General features: G+C 30.3%; 1 protein-coding gene across 3 annotated transcripts; it reads left to right on the plus strand.

Moving 5' to 3' along the window:
• The first annotated feature begins 283 nt into the window (after window positions 1-283).
• Window positions 284-15035, plus strand: LOC145030896 (ABC transporter G family member 39-like). 3 transcript variants are annotated; one of them, XM_078979339.1, is made up of 20 exons: window positions 284-589; window positions 1431-1551; window positions 1665-1753; window positions 1841-1925; window positions 2087-2377; window positions 2489-2579; window positions 6334-7237; window positions 7334-7494; window positions 7599-7702; window positions 9698-9863; window positions 9959-10030; window positions 10134-10264; window positions 10430-10762; window positions 11696-11986; window positions 12113-12196; window positions 12697-12830; window positions 12951-13178; window positions 13388-13559; window positions 14188-14422; window positions 14552-14706. In XM_078979339.1, the coding sequence occupies exons 1-20, from the start codon at window positions 444-446 to the stop codon at window positions 14569-14571; spliced, it is 3858 nt and encodes a 1285-aa protein (XP_078835465.1). In that variant the 5' UTR covers window positions 284-443; the 3' UTR covers window positions 14572-14706. The 3 variants fall into 3 exon arrangements, with proteins under 3 accessions (XP_078835465.1, XP_078835463.1, XP_078835464.1); XM_078979337.1 differs by having other exon boundaries at window positions 285-589; window positions 14188-14442; window positions 14552-15035; XM_078979338.1 differs by having other exon boundaries at window positions 285-589; window positions 10137-10264; window positions 14188-14442; window positions 14552-15035.
• Window positions 15036-22958: the final 7923 nt, after the last annotated feature.

The following is a 22958-nucleotide window of genomic DNA, read 5'->3' on the forward strand; positions in this document are numbered from 1 at the left end:
AACTTGTTCCTTTTGACCAATACTTTCGTGTTTTGTTGTATTTTTATAAAAAAGATACATCAATCTACTCCAAATTTTATTCATCTATAAACAATTGGTTTCTTCTATTTTATTCTACTCTAACTTCATTTTTTTCAAGTTAAATCGACCTGTTACCTTTTGTATATATAATATAGAGAAAACTAACTGTTTATTCCCTATTTTACCCTTTTACTTTTCCTATTCCTTTGATTCAGCAGCTCATGCATGCAATGTTGCATTATATATAACCAATTCTATGGCCTAAGTTTTATGCGTCTCTCTTTCTCTTAGCTTACAATATCTATATATCATATATCATAGACTATCATCCACACCATTTAGAACTTCCGGCCACCACCTTGCTCCGGTGGCGGCTGCACCTTACTCCTGTGGCGGCTGTGGGCTAAGCAGGTGAGAAATCGATGGGTCATGTGGCGGGGATCGGTGGTTTCATGGATGATTTGAGTCAAATTAGTAAGCAACGACAGGAGTTGATTGATAGAGTACTGGAGTTTGTTGATGAAGATCATGAAAAGTTTTTAAAAAGAATAAGAGAAAGGATAGATAGGTGAGACTTACAATTGTATCTTTTCCACTTCTTTAATTTTGATATTTTTAGTTTGTTGGGTTAAATACAAATAATAATAGCGTATAATTAATCACTTTTTCATTTCATACAATACTTTTGCCATTTTATATAAAACAACAACGTGTTTTATAATTTTCATATCATTAGTAATACTTTTGTATTTTAATATATATATTGTATCATAATTTGATAGTCACAAGAATTAAAATGTTTCCTCTTAGCAAAAATAAAGTGACAAAAGTAATTTTGTTATTTTGCATATATAGTATAGAATTATAGATACATTCCGTCTAAAAAATAAATTACCGGTTAAATAAAACAAATTGTAAATTTTTGTTTTTTTTTATTTTATTATATTATCATCTTTGTTTCATAAATGAGAATACCAATTAATTATATTTTGATTATATTATGACATAGTTTTTCATAAACAAATTGTAAACTATTTTTTATTATATTTTTAAAATATTCCTTAGTTTGCATGAATGAGAAATTGAGAATCACAATTTAGATTGTTATTGTTTATATTTACTGTTTTTCTTGAATGAATAATTAGGTATGTAACTTGCAATAAATACATTACGGGTTAAACAAAACAATTTTTACTGTATTTTATATATTTATTTATTTATTATATTATCACTTATTTGTTATTAATTAATTAAACACTCTAACAATATATAATAAGAAAAGAGAAAAAAAAATAGAATTATTAGAATATAGTAGATGTAATACATTTATCAACAACAAAAGTTTCAAGATAATATATTTGATGATAAATTATAAATTTGAATGTTGGGATTTGATGAGCTTGTTGCAGGGTTGGAATCGAGACACCAAAGATTGAAGTAAAGTACGAGAATTTATCAGTGGAAGGAGATGTTTATGTTGGTCGCAGAGCTCTTCCTTCTCTCTTTAACACCACCTTCAACTCAATCGAGGTACGAATTTCGTTTAATTTCTCCAAACTTTTCATCGATCATAAACCACTAGAGAAGAGTTGACACAAGTTTGGTGTATTAAAATCACATGTTCATGGTGTTCGCTTCATTAGAGCGCACTGGGTTTAATTGGGATCGTCCCTTCCAAGAAAAGAAAAGTCAAAATTCTTCATTCCATTAGCGGCATTGTCAAACCATCAAGGTTTTAATCAATCTTTCTTCTGTTAAGATTTTGATTGCTCCTTTTTTTCTTCTTCGTCGTATTCATGGTAATCGTAATTTAATGCAGGTTGACACTGCTTTTAGGTCCACCAGGTGGAGGAAAAACCACATTGTTGCTCGCACTAGCAGGGAAACTCGATCATGATCTTAAAGTAAGTCAATTTTTTTCGTGTTCTTCATTCAAATCTCGAAAAAACTTCAACTCAAATCGCTTAGACTTATTATTTAAGTCATTTTTTTCGTGTTCTTCATTCAAATCTCGAAAAACTTCAACTCAAATCACTTAGATTTCTTATTTGGTATCTGAAAACAGGTATCTGGGAACGTTTCTTATTGTGGACACCAACTGTTTGAGTTTATTCCTCAAAGAACTTGTGCTTATATAAGTCCTCATAATCTTCACACTGGGGAGATGACAGTGAGAGAGACATTGGATTTTTCAGGAAGATGTTTAGGAATTGGGGAAAGATCGCGTTTGCTTACAGAGATCTTGAAGAAAGAGAAAGAAGCAGGAATCGAACCAGATCCAGATATTGATGCGTTCATGAAAGCCATAGCTGTTTCAGGTCAAGAAACCAGTTTGATCACCGATTATATCCTCAAGGTTTGTTTATGAATCTTCGATGTGAAAAGTTTATAAATTTTATGAATCTTGAACATGAAAAAGTTTATAAATTTTATGATAATATGATGGTTTACTTTTTTTATATGATAGATTCTTGGATTGGAAAGTTGTTGTGATGTTATGGTTGGTGATCAAATGAGAAGAGGTATTTCTGGTGGTGAAAAGAAACGTGTTACTACTGGTATGTTTAATTTAATTTTTATGTTTCAAACATATTAAAAAAGTAATTCCCATTGATCGTTTTAAACATAATACATCTTTAGATGAAAACATAATCGACATATAAAATGATTTTTTTTAATAAAACAATAATTAATTATAGACGAATATTAATTTGTTTTGGTCATAATAGTCTAATAATATAATTCATAAAGTCATTGTAATAAGTTGTAAAAATAAAACTAAGAAGAACCTTCATAAATGGTCCATGTGTTTTCCGGAAATGTGACATATATAGTCTTAAGTTCACAAAACCAACCATATGTTCCTTGTGGTTTCAAAACTTTAACAACGGTCAGTTTTGCAAAAGCTTTTGGGCCGTTAATTACTATTTGATTAAAATAAGATAAAACCTCGTAAATGGTCATTGTGGTTATGAAATGACGAAAATACCCTCTGAATATTTTAGTTAATGGTCAGAAGTAATGGAGTTGACAAAAATAATTGTTTGTTAAAAGTTTTGAAAACACATAAACCATCTATAAGATTTTTTGAACTTAGTTCCTATATGCCTGATTTTTGGAAAACACTGGGACCATTTATTTTTCATTTTTTTTAAATCTATTATTTCTTTATTTATTTTAATAATTAAAAATAAGGTCTCTCTCTCTCTCTAAAACACATACAAACTTAAATATCTCTCTCTAGCCTGTTCAAATTCATCATCTGATCTTCGTTATCAAAAGGTGAGTTTACCCATTTCTGATCTTTATCCCCTTATCTGTGACCTCATAAAGTTAAAGGGAGTGGTAGCATGTTTAGCATGTGTCATATTAGATTTTTTTCATGCCACGTAAGCTAGAAAGAATGCTAGCATCCAATTTGTAAAAAGATAAAGAGTAGTGGTGTGTTAGTTTAATATATTTTATTTTAGTAAAAAGAAAAGAAACAAGAACCACCCAATCAAAACCCACAATTTCATTTTCTCTCTCCTCTCTCATCTCACTATATAGGTAACGAGTTTTGCTTAACACCCCCCTTAGCGTATTGTAGGAGGTGGTGTAGCAAGTGCTAAGATAGCTTTGGCGAGAGCTTTAAGCGAGAAACATAATGATCTTATTATCCCAGCCGTGTATACCTATTTTTTTATCTCTTTCTCCTCTTTCAACCGGATATGGTAAACTCTCTTCAGCTTCTGATTCTAGAATCACAGTTTAGGTCTGGGTTTTGAACCCAATGATCCCAATTGAAATCTCTGCAGGTCAATACTCGAATCCATAAGTTTCTAATGTGGATTTGAAGACGAAAAAGTCCTTGTGAGAAGTTCTGTAAAAAAAAAGAGCATCAATGGCGTTTAGGTTTGATACATAATCTGATGTTGATTTGAAGACGATATGAAATTAGTTACAATACCCGAAGCACCACCATTAGCAAACCACGTAAATCAAACGATTCAAGATATATGGGAAATTATTCAAATCCGTTCTATTGCGAGATGGGAATCGGGGGGGGGGGGGGGGGGGGGGGGGTTGGCTTAGCTTTTGAGAGGGCAAAAGCCCTTTTAGGAAAAGTTGCAAAAAGTCGAAAAGTCAGGTTTACCTGACTTTTCCAAAAAGTTCATTTTCCTTATATCCAAAAGTAGCTTTTACAAGATTTGTTGCTTTTACCAAACATCTTTTATCTTTTTATCTTTTCCTAAAACCTAAAAGATGTTTTAAAAGATAAAACAAACACCCTTTGGGTTTTCACTAGGTTTCTCTTAAACCACACCTCTAGGAAGCATTGATTCTGTGGTGAGTTATTTCACCTATCTTCTTCACCCTTAACCTTTTTTCCCGCTTAGTAAGCAAATCGGATGTCGATTGTCTCACAAAAGAAACACAGGAAGAGTTAGAGAGAAGATGGTTTAAAGTGGATCATAATGAATGTGTTCCAGATTTGTGGGTCAAAATCTGATTTTGTTCTGGACTCTTGAACATGTACATGCTCAAGAAATCCCTTTGGAAACTGTGAAGAATATCGATTTGGGTTCCAGATTGATAGGAAAGAATAGACTTTGGGGGTGTTTAGCTTGTCTTTTTTAGAGGAAAAAGTTTACAAAAAGTCAGATTTTCCTAACTTTATCAAAAAGTCAGTTTTCCTTCTATCTAAAATCCAAAAGTGGCATTTAAAATGTTTCTACCAAACATCTTTTAGCTTTTATCTTTTCCAAAAAGGACTTTTGCCTCTCAAAAACACAAGCCAAACACCCCCTTTGTGTCGTTATTCTTGAACATACACATATTTTATAGATTCTTGAACATACACACACACTTATATGAGAGAGAGATGGGGACACTTCTTATTTTTTAATTATTAAAATAAAATAAAAAAGTAATAGATTTAAAAAAATGAAAAGAAAAATAAAAAAAATAAATACCCCATCAATATTACATTATTTAAATATTTGTAAGGACACATAGAAACATGGTCAAAAGAACTATAAAGTCAAAAAAATCGAAAGTTTAGACTAAAACTCAGAAAAAATATATACTGCAGGGATCATTTTTGCAACTTTGTCAACTAATAAATATAAGGGTGGTTTTTGAACATCAATAAAAGTTCAAAAAAAAATTTACTCCCTCGGTTCCATATTTATTCCACTTTTGACTTTTAAAATTTTTATTTTTCAATTTTGATCTTAAATATTTTTATTTGTGTTATAGATTACTTAATAAAACTTATAACAACTAAAACACAATCCATTCATATATTTTGTATCAAATATCCTTTTTAATAAATGAAGATTTTTTTGCAATTTTGTCACTCTTATTTAGTTTGTCAAATATCATTTTATGATTATTTTGAATTAATTTTTTTTCCACGTGTCATTTTATGAGTTTTTATATTTTTATTAAATTCAATTTTAATGTAATAATTACAATAAATGTAGTAATAAATTGATATCAAATTCATTAATGAACTTACTTTTTAATTTTAAAATTTCCAAAATTAAAGCTCATTAGTTTCTTTTATTTATGTAAATTTAAAAGATAAAAAACATTTCCATTATAATAATTCAGTATTTTTTTTATTTTCTTTTAAATTCAAAGTTCTTAAATATTTTAACATTTATATTTAACTTTTTTTGAAAAATTAACTCATTTAGGCTATGTTTGGCGTACTAGCTGAAAAGCTAGCTGATAGCTGAAAAGATAACTGTTAAATAAAAAGCTAGCTGATAAAAAATAACGTTTAGTAAAACTAGCTGAAAAGCTAGCTGAAATATATAAAATTACATAAAAAGACATGTAGGAGTATTTGTTTCTATAATTAATTAAGGGGTGTATTTGGAAAATTTTTAAAAAAACTCCTAAAAAACTAGTCTAAGTAGATTTTCAAAAAGCTAGCTTATAAGTTACTTTTTGGCTTGCCAAACACGACAACATAAAAAAGCTTGAAAAATAAGCTAATTTATTAGCTAGTTGTGGCACGCCAAACACAACCTTAATATCTGGGTCTCACAACTAGTTATCTATAAAAAAAAGAAAAATAAATGAGGTCAAAATTATAGATTTCAAAAATCAAAAATGGATAATAAATATAAAATGACAATAATATTATCTATAGAATATTTTTTTCAATGTTAAAAACTGTTATTTAATATTTGAAACATTACACTACTTTTATCATTTCAATACAGAAAGTACACATTTACATGATCAAAAATCCATATCCATGATTTTTTTTATTATTAAATTGCTACATTTTAATTTGAACCTTTGAATATGAATCAGGAGAGATGTTGGTGGGTCCCGCACGAGTATTTTTCATGGACGAAATATCAACCGGATTAGATAGTTCCACAACTTACCACATCATAAAGTTATTAAAACAAATAGTAAATATAATGGACTTAACCATGGTTATCTCTCTTCTACAACCCGACCCAGAAACCTACAAACTATTCGATGACGTCATCCTGATGTCAGAAGGTCAAATAGTCTACCAAGGTCCAACTCAAAACGTTCTAGAATTTTTCGAATTAATGGGATTCAAATGTCCCGAAAGAAAAGGGGTAGCCGACTTTCTTCAAGAAGTAACTTCACGAAAAGACCAACAGCAATACTTTTTCAACCCTGACCAAATTTACCGATATACCCCTATCTCCGAATTCTCACAATCCTTCAAATCCTTCCACGTCGGAAACAAACTCGAGGCCGAAATCCATACTCCTTACGACAAATCGAAATCCCACCCTGATGGGTTAGCGAAGAAGGGTAAATTCGGAATATCAAATCTTGAGATTTTAAAGGCGTGTTTTCATAAAGAGTGGTTGTTGACAAAGAGAAACTCGTTGCTTTATATCTTCAAGACTTTCCAGTTGACTTTCATGTCGTTAGTGGGAATGAGTGTTTTTTTTAGAAGCGAAATGAAAGCGGGAAATTTTGAAAATGGAGGGAAGTTTTTTGGGTCGCTTTTTTTTGGGCTTTTAATAGTGATGTTTAATGGAATGGCTGAGCTTGTTTTAATAGTTATAAGGCTTCCGGTTTTTTATAAACATCGGGATTCTTTGTTGTATCCTGCATGGGCTTTTGCTATTCCAATTTGGGTACTTAAAATTCCGTTATCTTTTATGGAATCTGGAATTTGGGTAATTTTAACGTATTATACTATTGGATATGCACCCAATGCCACTAGGTAAATAAATCATTAATTTTTATTTCATATATTTTAATCTTGAGTTAAACTTTTGTTATTTTATTTTTATTTTATTTTATTTTTTTTTTGTTTCAGATTCTTTAAGCAGTTGTTGACGTTCTTTTCAATACATCAAATGGCTCTTTCCCTTTTTCGATTAATTGCGGCAATTGCAAGAACAGATGTTCTTGCAAACACTTTGGGTGCTTTTGTTTTATTGTTGATTTTAGTCCTTGGAGGATTTGTAGTTGCCAAGGGTAATTACTAATTAGCTTTCTTTTTTAATTTTTTTTTTTAATATTATCAACATAAAATTTGAAATGTTTTTTTTTTTTTTTTTTTTAAATTTTTATAATATCAGATGATACAGAGCCATGGATGTCGTGGGGATTTTATGCTTCTCCTATGATGTATGCACAGACTGCTTTGGTTATAAATGAGTTTCTTGATAAGAGATGGAGTGCTGTAAGTTTTTTTTTTTTTTCCTTAAATTTTTTTAAATAATCAAGTAAATTACAGATTAAAATGTATATTCATGATTATAGATATTTTTGTTTGAATCTAAGGAGGTGTTTGATTGGCAGAATAATTTGTGAAATAAATAAAAGCAATCAAAGGAATTGAATATATATATATATATATATATATATATATATATATATATATATATATATATATATATAGGATATAGATCCGGTAAGAAATTTTTTTTGGTAGGAAGGTAAGAAGTTTTTTTTCTACATATTTTTTGGACGAACAAAATAAATGAATCACTAGATGATTCATTTCTAAGATGATTCACAAAAAAAAATTCTCAAAAAAACATCTTTATGATTCATTTTTAAGTAAATTAAGAAAAAAATTCATTTTTATGATAATTTTAGTGAATAACAACAAAATCATTGTATAAATGAATCATAAAGATGTTTTTTTGAGAATTTTTTCTTGTGAATCATCTTAGAAATTAATCATCTAGTGATTCATTGATTTTGTTTGTCAAAAAAATATGTAGAAAAAAAACTTCTTACCTTCCTACCAAAAATTTCCTTCTTATTTGATCTTGACTCTATATATATATATATATATATATATATATATATATATATATATTAATTTGTTTATAGTTAAGGTTTTTATTTACCGTAAGGAACAAAGGATATATGATACAAATTTTAAGTTAATTACAATTTTGGTCCCTTACTTTAGCACTTTTCCCTATTTTGGTTCCAAAAGGTTTCTTTTTATCAACACTGGTCCTTCTTATAAGGTTTCATATCGGTTTTGATCCTTGGATCATTAAATCTAACTACTTGTCTATTAATTTTTTTTCTAAATGACTGGCCCTTGGACCAAAACTGAAAAAGTAAGCCAGAAACCAAATTTGTAATTTTCTTTTATTTTTAATTAAGGTTCATCATATTTTATCTCTGCATATGATTATAAAATTTTAAAGCATTTTTTTCTATATGGTAAATCTAATTATTTGTTAATATATCAATGTTTTAAATTATTTTTATATTGACATAACTTGCCAGTCTAGAATATATATATATATATATATATATATATATATATATATATATATATATATATATATATATATAATCTAATTATTTGTTAATATATCAATGTTTTAAATTATTTTTATATTGACATAACTTGCCAGTCTAGAATATATATATATATATATATATATATATATATATATATATATATATATATATATATATAGGTAAATCTAATTATTTGTTAATATATCAATGTTTTAAATTATTTTTATATTGACATAACTTGCCAATCTAGAATATATATATATATATATATATATATATATATATATATATATATAGAGAGAGAGAGAGAGAGAGAGAGAGAGGCTGAGTTATTGTGAGAACTAAAAAAACGTGTGCACTTATGAATTCATAGTCAGCTCATTATTTTTCAAAACCAAAAAAAACAATCTTCTCTAAATGGTGCTTCGAAGTAATATTTAGGCTAAAAAAAAGATTTGACAAATTTTTTTATTTATTTTGGAAATTTGCATGCATACACAATCAGTAGTTATATGGACTGTTGATGAGCATATGACTGTTGATGAGCACAATCAACAGTTATGACGGTTGATTGTGCTTGTCAACAGTCATATGCTTGTTGATTATGCTCATCAGTAATCCATATAACTGTTGATTGTGCATAAATACACATTTTTTCAAAAAAACCAAAAAAAAAATCGTTAAATCTTTTTTTTTTAGGCTAGATATGGCTTAGACGTTCTGAAAATTAGTATTTTGGTCTTTTAATCAATAATAGAAGGAATGGAGTTGAATTCATTCCAAACTCGCAAGGAACTGTGAACTATCACGGATTCTAATTCCTTATCATGGAATGGAATCTTGAATTCCAATTCCGTTTGCAATGTATTCAAAGTCCCACGTGTCATCTCATATTTTCTTAGTGCAGCCCAATATAGACCCAAGAATTAATGCATCAACCATTGGAGAAGCTCTTCTTAAATCAAGAAGTTTCTTCACCAAAGATTATTGGTTCTATATTTCTATTGGAGTACTCATTGGCTTCTCAATCCTCTTCAACATATTATTTATCATAGCACTAACTTTCTTAAATCGTACGTGTCACCTAACTCTCACATCTTTTTTCTAAATTTATAAATTGGAATTTAGTCTCTAAAATTGATGTCTCATTTTTCAAAAATCATTTCAGCTCGTGGTGATACTAAAACTGTTATCAGAGATGAAAGTGATTTCATGAATTCAAACAATGAACTCCATGAAGGTTTGGTTAAAATCTCTACAAGATTTGTGGGTTTTTAGAAATAAATTTGAATCTATAACTTTATTTTATTTTTTATATTCTTGTGACATGTGAATTGACTTAGAAGGTGAGATGACATTGAGAAGTAGTTCAAGGAAAAATGGTGATCGAATAGAAAGAAGAGAAATGGTTTTACCATTTCGACCCCTTTCACTTGCTTTCAACCACATCAACTACACCATTGATATGCCTAATGTGAGTCATTTCTTTTTTTGAAAAATAAATATATTCTAAAAAATGACCATTTTACCCTTGGATCACACCGACTAAACAACTATTTCTAGCATTTATCTCTTAAACATATCAAACATTATTAAATAATCATGTTAAAGAATATAAAGTTAAAAAAATTTTAATTAGGAAATGAAGGGAAGAGGGGGTGAAAGTGGACGACTTCAATTGTTGAGGGATGTAAGTGGTGCTTTTAGGCCGGGGATTTTGACGGCGCTTGTGGGGGTTAGTGGGGCCGGAAAAACAACATTAATGGATGTTTTGGCGGGAAGAAAGACAGGTGGAAGTATCGAAGGAAGTATTTTTATTTCTGGGTATCCAAAAAATCAAACAACATTTGCTCGTGTGAGTGGTTATTGTGAACAAAATGATATCCATTCACCAAATGTTACTGTTTATGAATCCCTTCTGTATTCGGCTTGGTTGAGGTTATCTTCGGATGTAAATTCAAACACACGAAAGGTATTTTTTTATTATTAGTATATTATTAATCAGTTAATCACAAAAAGTTACCAAAAAATGGGTCATTTATCACAAAATGAGCGTCTAATTTTCGGAAAAAAGGTCCTTCAATTTCTGAAATTGCTTTTTCTGACATCATGGTTTGCAAATTTTTATATCTTTTTCAAGAAAGTGATGTCATTTTTATGGAATAAAATAAACTCGTGAAATTGGTTAACGTACGTTTTTTTTTATTTAAATGTTAACAAAGTTTGAAGTCAACTTTTTAATACATTTTTACATATGAATGAGCATTAGAAAATAGTCCTCTATATTTTTAATGAGCATTAGAAAATTTTATAGCTAAATTTGGGAAATAAAATAGTCCTCTATGGGACCACACGAGAGCCAAACAATACCTTGAAAGAAATACTTATGATACCCAATATCGTTTTTTTTTTTTTTTTTTAATTTTCTGAAAATAATATTTTTTGTGAAAAAAGTACATATAAAGCAAATTAGCGAAAAAAAAAAACACCAGAATTTTGATAGAAGAGACCACAAAAAAAAAAAAAAAAAAACAAACAAACAAACAAACAAACAAAATACACATACAATTTTAGGTTGTTTCACTAACCTAATTTTGTTTACACGTGAAAGAAATACTTACGCTAGCCAATTTCTTTAAATTTCGCAAAAATAACATTTTTTATGAAAAATAAACGACTAAAAAGCCCCACTCAAGGCAATTTTGTGAAGAAAAAAAAATCGGTGTTTTGTAATAAATTTTCACGACATAAGTGGATAAATTTTGTGATATTACCCACCCTTTTTTTGTGATCAACTCGTTACTAATTCGGTACCTTTTCTACAATTTTAGTCCCTATTTCAGTCATCTTCACATTTTTAATCCCTTTATATCCTCTAAGTCAAACTGTTCATTTTAAACCCTAGATGTTTGTAGACGAATTGATAGAATTGATGGAGCTTAATTCAATACGCGATGCAATAATCGGGCTTTCTGGAGTAGATGGGCTCTCAATCGAACAAAGAAAGAGGCTCACAATAGCAGTAGAGCTAGTGGCAAATCCGTCAATAATATTTTTAGATGAACCAACATCTGGTCTCGATGCTAGAGCCGCTGCCATTGTTATGCGCACTGTAAGAAACACAGTCGACACAGGAAGAACAGTCGTATGCACAATTCATCAACCAAGTATCGACATATTCGAATCTTTCGATGAGGTTTTCTTATTTGTATCTAAAAACTTTTAATTAAACCTTTCTTTTCATGAATCATGACTTGATTTTAGGTATAATTGATTATTTATTGGTATAACTGATTAATTGTTGGTTCTTTTTGTGTTGCAGATGATTTTGATGAAGATGGGAGGACAGATTATTTATGCGGGACCTTTAGGGAAAAATTCGCATAAGTTGGTGGAGTATTTTGAAGTGAGTTTTGTTTTTGAATATTGTTTGAGCTGTGAAATGTTTTTTTTAGTAAATTACATGAATGGTCCCTATGGTTTAGTGTAATTTATGCATTTGATCTTAGTTTATTTTTTAACTTAAAAGGTTCTTACTGTTTGTTTTTGTTATGCATTTGGTCCCTATCTTACCTAAAAATATTATTTTGCCCTTTATTTTCTAATTTATTTAAATAAACACAACGTCAATCTCACCCCCTTACCTTATCGTATCTATCCCATCATTTTTCTCTATTTAAATAATAGTCTTTTTATGTAAGATATGGATAAAATGTATAACAAAAATAAACAGTAGGAACCAAATACATAACAAAAACAAACAGTAAAAACATTCCGAGTTAAAAAACATAAGTTAATGATCAAGAGTGCAAATTACTCCAAATTATTCCAAATTATAGAGACCATTTGTGTAATTTACACTTTTTTTTAATAATTTATATTCGTCTATTTTTTTTTTTGGTATAGTCAATTTCAGGAGTGCCTAAGATTAAGGATGGTTATAATCCTGCCACGTGGGTATTGGAGGTGACCTCTTTGGGAATTGAGAGTCAACTTGATGTTGACTACGCGGACATATATTTCAGTTCCTCTCTTTATCAGTAAGTTATTATTTTTTTATATTAAGAAATACGATTCAGTTTTATTTATAGTCAGTTATCACGTTGGTGGTATTTTGGTCTTTTAACATGTTACTAGAATATTTATATGTTTTTTTGTAGGCGAAATCAAGAACTCATCAAAGAGCTAAGTACACCTTTAAGTGGTTCAAAGGACCTTTTTTTTCACACCGAGTATGCTCAACCTTTTCTTGTTCAATGCAAAGCTTGTTTTTGGAAACAACATTTGTCTTATTGGAGAAACCCACAATATAATGTCACTCGATTTGTCACCACTATCCTCATTGCTGCTATATTTGGTGCTGTTTTCTTGAACAAAGGCAAAAAAATGTAAGTTTTTTTTTTTATCTATATCAAAATATTACTGTTTGTTGTTTGTTGTTTGTTGTCTGTTGTCTGTTATATGTTATATGTGACTGTTACAACGTTGCCTATGTTATGGCATTTGGGTTTTATTTGTAGCGTCTTACAATATATCACATATATTAAAGGAGTTGAATAAATGCATTTAATGTTAATGGTGATTTTAATGGATTTAGGGAAAAGCAACAAGATTTGTTAAACATGTTGGGAGCTTTGTATGCTGGTGTTGTTTTTATTGGAGCAATAAATCAAAATGCTGTGCAACCGATTGTTGCTGTTGAAAGAACGGTTTTTTATCGTGAAAGGGCTGCAGGGATGTATTCGTCTTTACCATATGCTTTTGCTCAGGTAAACACAAAGCTATTTATCAAATGTCTAAAATACCCTTTAATAATCATAACTAACGGGATCATGTGTAACTGATTTGATTCTTTCCAAATTTGTGAACATGCAAAAAAAAGTTCAAAATTTCTCTTTTTGCAAAACATGTATTTTTACTTTTCACAATTTTATCGATTTAGCCTAGTAACTAATTTTTGTAGTGATTAATTATTTATCTTTTTTTTTTTCTGAATGTTTAAAAAAAACATTTCCGAGTTACCCTGTTCTATTATCAGAATAAAAATATTATTTGTATTAATTTAGCCATTGAACTATCTATAATAATCATAAAAACATAATAGTTCTATCGCTAAATTGATAAAATAATTAAAGCACATGAATCCTTTTTGTATTTAAACCTTTTTTAAAACCTGGTAACTGGGAAAATATTTTTTTTATATAATTAAAATTAATCACTAGAGAAAACAGTTAATCGGCTAAATCAATAAAATGATGCCATGTATTGTTCTATATTTTTCCCTTTTGCAAACTATAACGTTTACAAAGTACTAAATAGGTCATTTTAACTTTAAAATGTTTCTCCAATTTTCAACTACAAATATACTAACTAGAATCGTGATATTTTTTTTTTCAGGTGGCTATAGAATCGATCTACATTACAATTCAAACCATAATTTACGTCTTCCTTTTATACCCTTTGATTGGATTCGAGTGGACAACTTCAAAATTTTTATGGTTCTTCTTTTATATGTTGATGAGTGACATATATTTCACCATGTTTGGTATGATGACAATGTCATTGACACCAAATCCACAAATTTCAGCTGTTTTGATCTACTTCTTCCTTTGCCTTTGGAACTTGTTTTCAGGTTTCATTATTCCTAAACCGGTATATATATATATACATTAAGCACATTTATGTTTCTTTTTGTTAATCAACCACTTTATATTAATAATATAAACTAAGTAACTAACAAACATGAACAATGACAATGCAGCAAATACCAATATGGAGTAGATGGTGTTATTGGTTAACACCTTTGAGTTGGACAATGTATGGCCTTCTAACAAGCCAAGTTGGAGAACAAAATCATAGTTTTGAGGTTCCTGGTGTTGCAAATGTAACCCTAAAAGGTTTCATTAAAGAGGCGTTTGGATACGAGTATGACTTTCTTCCTGTTGTGGCTGCAGCTCATGTTGTTTGGATCTTTTTGTTTTTCTTCATATTTGTTTGTGGTATCAAGTACCTTAATTTTCAACAACGGTGATCTTCGAGACTTGTTTAAATGAAAATCTCATCAACTTTTGTAAAAATGAAGGAAGGAAGCCTTGCTAGACTATTGTTTTGTTGTTTGATTCCTATATATGTGACAAACAAACATTTTCATTTTATTGTAATCATAAAATGAGAATTGAATGATTGGTTGTGTTTAGAGAAGACACGCATTTATGGAATAATATGAAAGTGTATTGATTTAAATAAGCCGTTTTTGATAGTTTGTTTACTTGTAACTTTATTTGAAACTATTTATTGTATTTGGAGAACTAATTTTTCTTTTTATTGTTTAAACCCTAAAAATCATATGGATCATTGCATTGGTTTTCAATTTTCATGACCAGCAACCTACATGCCAATTTACCCTTATACCCTTTGCCATAGTTGTCAAAGTCATACGAGTCACGAGTCGAACCATTTGTAACCTAAAATGAGGCGACTGGCAGTGTGACTTGGATTTGAGTCTGACTCGGTCAAAATTCTCGATTCACTGCTTGACTCGTACCGAGTCGAGACAACTCGTGACTCGGATGAGTAATGTATCCCTCAGCAGGTAATCAGATTACCCAGTGATTAATAACTTCATTTTTTGGAGCATGTTTAACGAAACAAATCAGATGCAAAATTTAAAAATATGGACATTATAGAGAAAAATAGAGGGAGGGAGACAGTTTTCTTCTTCATGCTTCTCTCTTGTTTAATTCTCTTGGTTTAATTTTTTTTTTATATGTTATGGAAAGCCAAGACAACAAATGATTAGCCAAAAGTGGGGAAAGGTTTTACAGACGGTGGCTCAGGTCGAACTTTAAAATTGGTGTTTTTATTGTTTTTATCTGAATTTTTTGTTGACTTTTTTTTTTTAATTTCTTTAAATATGGCACTTGGTACAAAGAAAAATTGGAAGGATATTTATATTTTGTTTAAACATGATGATGATATATATAATAGATGAACCTATTCAGAAGGTCTATTCCTTATAACCCTATTTTAGACACGCTTTATTGTGATCGTTTGAGTCGTGATTTTTACGAGTCGAGCCAGGATTCAAAATTTAAGATTTCAAGTCATTAAGTGCCCTTACCTTTTTAGGTTATATCCTCCCTAATAAATGAAGAGTTTTTTTTTTTTTTTTTTTTTTTTTATTTTATTATTTTTTTTTTGTCATATGTCATTTTATTATGAATTATAACACTTGATATTTTATGGTGTTTTTGAATTTAATAAAATCTTCATGTCATTTTCTTGTATATCAAGTTTATTTAAAAATGCTATCTAATTATGTATTTATATGGATTTAAGAATACAGGTTCCTTCCAAATTTCAATTCCTACATTTAAGGTCATTTAAAGCAGTTTTCAGTTTATTTTTCTTATTCGATATTATTAGCCTAAAATTATGCTACTCTTTGACATTCAAATTCACGAATATTCCATTTTTTTAGAAACTTTCCAATATATATATATATATATATATATATATATATATATATATATATATATATATATATATATATATATATATATATATATATATATATATATATATATATAACGCCCGCAGATCCGGGCTAGTCAATTTAGAGGCAATAAGTGTCGAAAACGACTTTTTGACAAATGATTATTTAGAATAAATAATCTTAACCAAGTTCTAGAATATTTCTCAAGGTTTCCGTACATATAAAGAACGCCGAAATCCAAGTTATAACGAAGAAGATATGACCCGTTGAACTTTCGCGACAGAACCGGTACGATACCGGGAAGCGTAAATAGTGAATTTACGATAGAGCGAGATTTAGCCTTATCGATCTAAACGAAAGTCTTAGAATATGTTAAACTAAGAACATCGATAAAAAAAAACGCTCAAATCTGACTTCGTATGAAAAAGTTATGATTTTTCGAAGTTTCAGATTAGCGGTGCACAACCCGAAATTCGAATATTAGATCGAACGATTTTAGCCGATACGACCTAAACAAGAATCGAAGATCTCGTTAAGAGTAGTGTAACGAGAAAAAGATGGGCGAAAACAGACGTCGGATGAAGAAGATATGAGAATTTAACGGACCAATCCTATCCCGGTCTATTAATAATATAAAATTTTAAATCGAGTCAAAATTAGCCGACGAAGTCTAAACGAAAGTTGTAGAGTACGTTCCCGCCTTCGCGTGGATATAAAGAACGTCGAAAACGGAGCTCGTATGTTTTAAAGTTGAGTGTGCAAATTGCGAAATCTGATGCGAGATGGATGACGTGGCCGCATCTGGGCCGTCGCTTGTTGACCAAGGCTTCGCTTCGGATTGTGACACGCCACCCTCGAATTACGCCCCGCGTAGCTGCAATCTGAACCAATCGGAATGCGAGACAGCTGGCTGCGAGCTGGCATGCATACCCGAGGAGTACGCCCAACGTAAATCTGAAGCCGGCAGCCTATAAATAGTTGCGAGGGCAGCCTTCATTTTTGCACACCATTCTCCTTCTCTCTCTAAAATACTTTCTCTCTCTAGTTTCCAAACCACCCCTAAGCCCTAGGAAAAATACCTAGCACCCGAGGGAAGCCCCGAGGCTCCCGGAGTCCCGAGAAAAAGAGTCTTTCGGTTTCGAAACGCTGCTCCAAATAAGTTCCGGTTTTCGATAAAATTCTCTGTAAGTGTGCTACGCTTACGCAATTTTTAATATAGCTTTCGAATAATTATAGGAATGTTATTAGGTCCTTAAAATAATTATTTGGGCTATTATTATGTGTTATATTGAGTGTTATTAATGCTTATATAATAATAATAATAATAGTCAGGCTAATTAATTTGTCGCGGTTATCGTTAGACTAAACCCTAGTGGTATTGGTACTAGGTTTTATCGAAGGAAATTGTTTTGAGAGTATCGAAGCGATGTTCGAGTAAGTCACCACCTTTCAAGTGAGTGCATAGTTACTTTCATCTTACACATAGATATGAAGTATTTTATATAAATTACGTGCTATGTGTGCATATTATCCGAATACTTGCTATCTATGCTGGGTGAATGATTTTATACATGTTTTAAATAATTTAAACTGTATATGTATTTTATATCTACAAATATGTTGGGATAAAACATGGGTAGATGAAATAGTTTCTGTGTGACAAAAATAAAATGAGGAAGAGGTAATATAGACCATGAGGTAAGGGTGAGAGGTGAACCATGAGAGAAGTCTTTTTCCCAATTGATGGCCTCGTCATCCAGCAGAGTATGGATGACAACCACGGACTATTCTAGACAGTCCAGTGGACACTAGCAGGCTTGCAACCTGTAGGTGTTTTGAACTGTGTATTCACTAAGTGTACTCTAAAAACCCATCGACATGTATTGCGAGTAGAGTCTCGGAAACGATATCGTCGATAAACGAGATAAAACCCATTGACCTGTATTGCGAGAGGAGTTTCGGAAACGATACTGTCAATAAACGAGATAAACCTTGGGAACTATGGATTTAGTACCCGTTAAGTAAACCTTGGCAACGATGGATTTCGTGCCTATTCCTTAGGATAACCCTTAGGAATAAATAAATGAGGAATAGTTGATTTCTTAGAGTAGAATAAAGAAGAGAATGGGGATGGGTAATTGGATTGATTGCTTAAATATTTAAACATAATAATTTATATTATTGTGGGTTGAAAACCCAATGTACTCACCAGGTTTCCCAACCTAACCCACTCAGTTTATTTACATCACAGGTATTGATATGAAGTCACATTACACTGAGAACTTAAAGAGATGTAGATCACTAGTGTAAATAAATGTAAGTTCCGTTTATGCTTATGTTTCTGTATTGACGATGACATCCAAAACGTTTTAACATAAATAAAAATATGTTTCTTGGAAAATGTTTTGTTTTGATAACGTGTTTATCGTATTTTTCTGGGCACAAATTCCGCAACTTTTTTTTATGAAAAGAAGTACTCTGATTTTTATAAAGCATAAACAAAATCGATCTTTTCTGACCGTAGAAATGGGGATGTCACTATATATATATATATATATATATATATATATATATATATATATATATATATATATATATATATATATATATATATATATATATATATATATATATATATTATACGGATTTAAAATTATGTTATTAACATTTTTTTTCTTAGATTTTTTGTTCTTTGTTTTATTATTTTCCAAATAAAATTTGTTTAAGCATCTTTTTAAGAATAATAAAATAAGAGAAGTTATTAGCAAACTAAATTATTTCATTATAAATATTTTAAATAAAACACTAGTATTACTATATATGAGTATAGTTTTTTTTTTTATATTAAAATTTATATTTTATAGTATGATATGATAATTGTATCATTAATCTTGAGTTAAAACATATTCTTGATGTTTTAATATTCATATTTTGATATTTAACTTTTGGGTAAATTACACGAATGGTCCCTATGGTTTAGGGTAACTTGCGCGTTTGGTTTCTAACTTATTTTTCTAACTCGGAAGGTTCCTAATGTTTGTTTTTGTTACACGTTTGGTCCCTATCTTATATAAAAAGTCTATTTTTCTCTTGATTTTTTAATTTATTTAAATAAACACACCCTCAACCTCATCCCATCTTCTTACCTTACCTACCATACCGTTTTTCTCTATTTAAATAATTATCTTTTTACGTAAGATAGAGACCAAATACGTAACAAAAACAAACAATAAGGACCAAGTGTGTAGCAATAACAAATAGTAGGGACCTTCCGAGTTCAAAAAATAAGTTAGGAACCAAACATGCAAATTACCCCAAACCAAAGGAACCATTCGTGTAATTTACTCTTAACTTTTATTTTAATCAATCTGTAGCTATGACACCTAATTATATAATAAATAAAATTTATCACACTAAATAAATAATTTATCTTGTTATTGCATTCTAATACCGCATAAAAATGATCCAACACTTTTACTTAAACTTTGTTTGCAAAGTTTTGGAGTCGGATAAACTACTAAGCACATTTATAGAAAAACAAAACAAAAAATATTTAATTTTTAATAACTATATTTAATGCATTAAGTTAGCTATATTTAAAGACCATTTGTAAAAAAAAAAAAAAAAAAAAAAAAGTTCTAAGAAAACATGCATATATGAAGATTACATATATGCACCAAACGTAAAAAATGCATAGATTCGGAAAAGGTGCACTCCTTCGTAAATGCACGTTTGTTTTGTCGAGTTTTTTTTTTTTTTTTTCTTTTTTTTTTTTTAATTTTTTTTTAATGAATGGACTTAAATATATGAATATGTCGTTGAAAATTGGAAGATTTAAAACTTTTTTTTATTCATAAATATGTCAATTCTGTTTTGATTAAATCAATTATGATTATTCAAATATATTTATTTCTTTTTGATTATTTATACATTAATAAAAGAAAATCTCAAGATCTTTAATTTTTATAGAATCTAAAATGAACAATCCACACACACACACACACACACACACACACACATATATATATATATATATATATATATATATATATATATATATATATATATATATGATATAGATCCGGTAAAAAAAAAATTTGGTGGGAAGGTAAGAAGTTTTTTTTCTACATAGTTTTTTGACGAACAAAAAAAATGAATCACTAGATGATTCAATTGTAAGATGATTCACAAGATAAAATTCTCAAAAAAAAAACATCTTTATGATTCATTTTTAAGTAAATTAAGAAAAAATTCACTTTTATGATAATTTTAGTGAATAACAACAAAATCATTATATAAATGAATAATCTAGATGTTTTTTGAGAATTTTTTCTTGTGAATCATCTTACAAATGAATCATCTAATGATTCATTTTGTTTGTTCGCGAAAAAAATATGTAGAAAAAAAAACTTCTTACCTTCCTACCAAAAATTTCCTTCTTATTTGATCTTGACTATATATATATATATATATATATATATATATATATATATATATATATATATATATATATATATATATATATATAATTGTGTTCTAACTATCTATTGTGTAGATGTATGGTTCATTATAGACCAATCAATTCAAAACCCTGAATAAGGGTATCTTAGTAATTTTCTTTTATACACCTAAATTAAGTTCCAATATATCTAGAAAATCGTTTATATCACGGATCAAAATCCCTTATAATCATGTCTGCTCCGTAACCCTATTTCTTTCATTTTATTTCGCTCGATCTATATGAACAATCCCCAATAATTGTGAAAACCTAGATAACGAGTTGGATAGAGTGTTTATTATTATCTTGAAAAAACGTCCAGTAATTTTTTTTTGAAACGACAAATATATTAATAAGGGGAGCCCCACCTGGCAAGTAACTAGATGAGGGACCCAAAGCAACATACATAGGAGTACAATGGATTACAATCCAATAAACGGGGACACTAACCATTCGTCCCAGTTACAAATTACCTTTTTACCCCTGTGCTTACACCAATGAAAGACCATAGTTTCGATAGACTCAGTCCCCTAAATCAATGAAACTCCATCGTTTTGAAACAATTGTTTGTTCCTGAACCGCCATAGATTCCATAACATGCCATAGCACATGATTGTTAGTTGTTTCCTTTTTTTTTTTGGACAGCTACCCCATGCAGAAATAGCATGAAGAAGATCCCAGTAGTCCGTAATGAGCTTTGATCAAGCATTACTCCACACCAGCTCATAATATTCTCTCTGATTCTGGACGCAAATGGGCAGTCAATGAGAACATGGTCGACACTCTCCTGTTGTCCAATACACGAGCTGCACGACAGTGAATTGACCTTAATACCCCTCATCTCCAATTCAACAGCAACAGGTATTCTACCTTGTGCAGCTTTCCAGATGAAACATAATACCTTAATTGGAACCACTTTGCACTAGTTAATTGTCATAGGGCCCGAAATGGAGATGGGATGTTTATCTAAGATTTTTCGGACTGAGCTAACAATATACATACCACCACCTCTTAATTTGCATTTGCAGTGATCAACACCGTGGAATAGGCGAATACATGAAAGGTCATTAGTGAGTTCTTGGACAACTGACCCTTGACCAAGATTAGGAGGATGAGACTTCCAATTCCATGAGATGGTTGATCCTGAAAGTTTGCCAGCGACTAAACATTTTTTCCTAGCTTCCAACTCAAATAGGAAGGGGTATTTTTCTTTTAATTTCACCGGCCCTAACCAAGGATCGTACCAGAATAGAGTTTCATTCCCAGCTTAAACACATCATGAACTCCCAATCCTTGCTTCACCAGTTGATTTTTAATTCCTCCAATGGTACTCCAAACCCCACTAACATTTTATCTAGATAAGTAATCAAAAGGCTTATTTGACAATTTGTGGACCCCGCATATTACTCGAGCCCAAAGAGAGTGCCCCTCATTTTTTAAACGCCACCACCATTTCACAAGTAGCCCAATGTTTAATGCTTCTATCAAGCCCACAGCTAGTCCTCCATCACTTTTAGCTGCAAGGACTTTATCCCATGCTACCCAATGTATTTTCCTCTTATCATCACATCCACCCCATAGAAAAGTTCTTCTAATTTTTTCCATCTCGTTTAGCATACCAGTCAGGGCCTTGAATAACGATAAATAGTAGGTGGGAAGATTACCAAGGACAGACTTTATTAACGTTAGCCTACCCCCAAAAGAGAGGGTTTTGGCCTTCCAAAGTGATAGTTTGGAATGAAATTTCTTAAGTATGGGCTTCCAATTTTTTTTATGATTCATGTTGGCTCCCACCGGAACCCCAAGATAATCGAATGGCAGAACTCCAGCTTCACATCCCAATAAGCTTGCTTAATTCGTTGTTTCTTGCAAGGTGGACCCTACACCAAAAACTCTTGATTTGTGGAAGTTTACCTTGAGGCCCGATGATATATGGAAACACCTAAGTATACGCGCAAGGTTTTTAAGACTAGCTCTAGACCATTCACCAATAAACAACGCATCATCCGCGTAGAATAAGTGAGATAAAGTTGGTTCGTTTCCAGGTATTTGAATTCCTTTAAAAATCCCCTTGTCCCGGGTAGATTTAAGAGCTACATTTAAGCCCTCCATGGCAATAATAAATAAGTATGGTGAGAGAGGATCTCCTTGCCTAACCCCTTTAGTTATAGAAAA

This window comes from Lactuca saligna, chromosome 2, assembly GCF_052625555.1.
Source record: "Lactuca saligna cultivar CGN05327 chromosome 2, ASM5262555v1, whole genome shotgun sequence".
NCBI lineage: Eukaryota > Viridiplantae > Streptophyta > Magnoliopsida > Asterales > Asteraceae > Lactuca > Lactuca saligna.

What these genes read in the sequence shown, in the direction of transcription:
- LOC145030896 (XM_078979337.1), top strand. Translation starts at nt 444, where the DNA reads ATGGGTCATGTGGCGGGGATCGGTGGTTTCATGGATGATTTGAGTCAA. An exon ending in ATAAGAGAAAGGATAGATAG is followed by an intron (nt 590 to 1,430) that starts GTGAGACTTACA and finishes AGCTTGTTGCAG; the next exon opens with GGTTGGAATCGAGACACCAA. An exon ending in TAAATTCAAACACACGAAAG is followed by an intron (nt 10,763 to 11,695) that starts GTATTTTTTTAT and finishes TTTAAACCCTAG; the next exon opens with ATGTTTGTAGACGAATTGAT.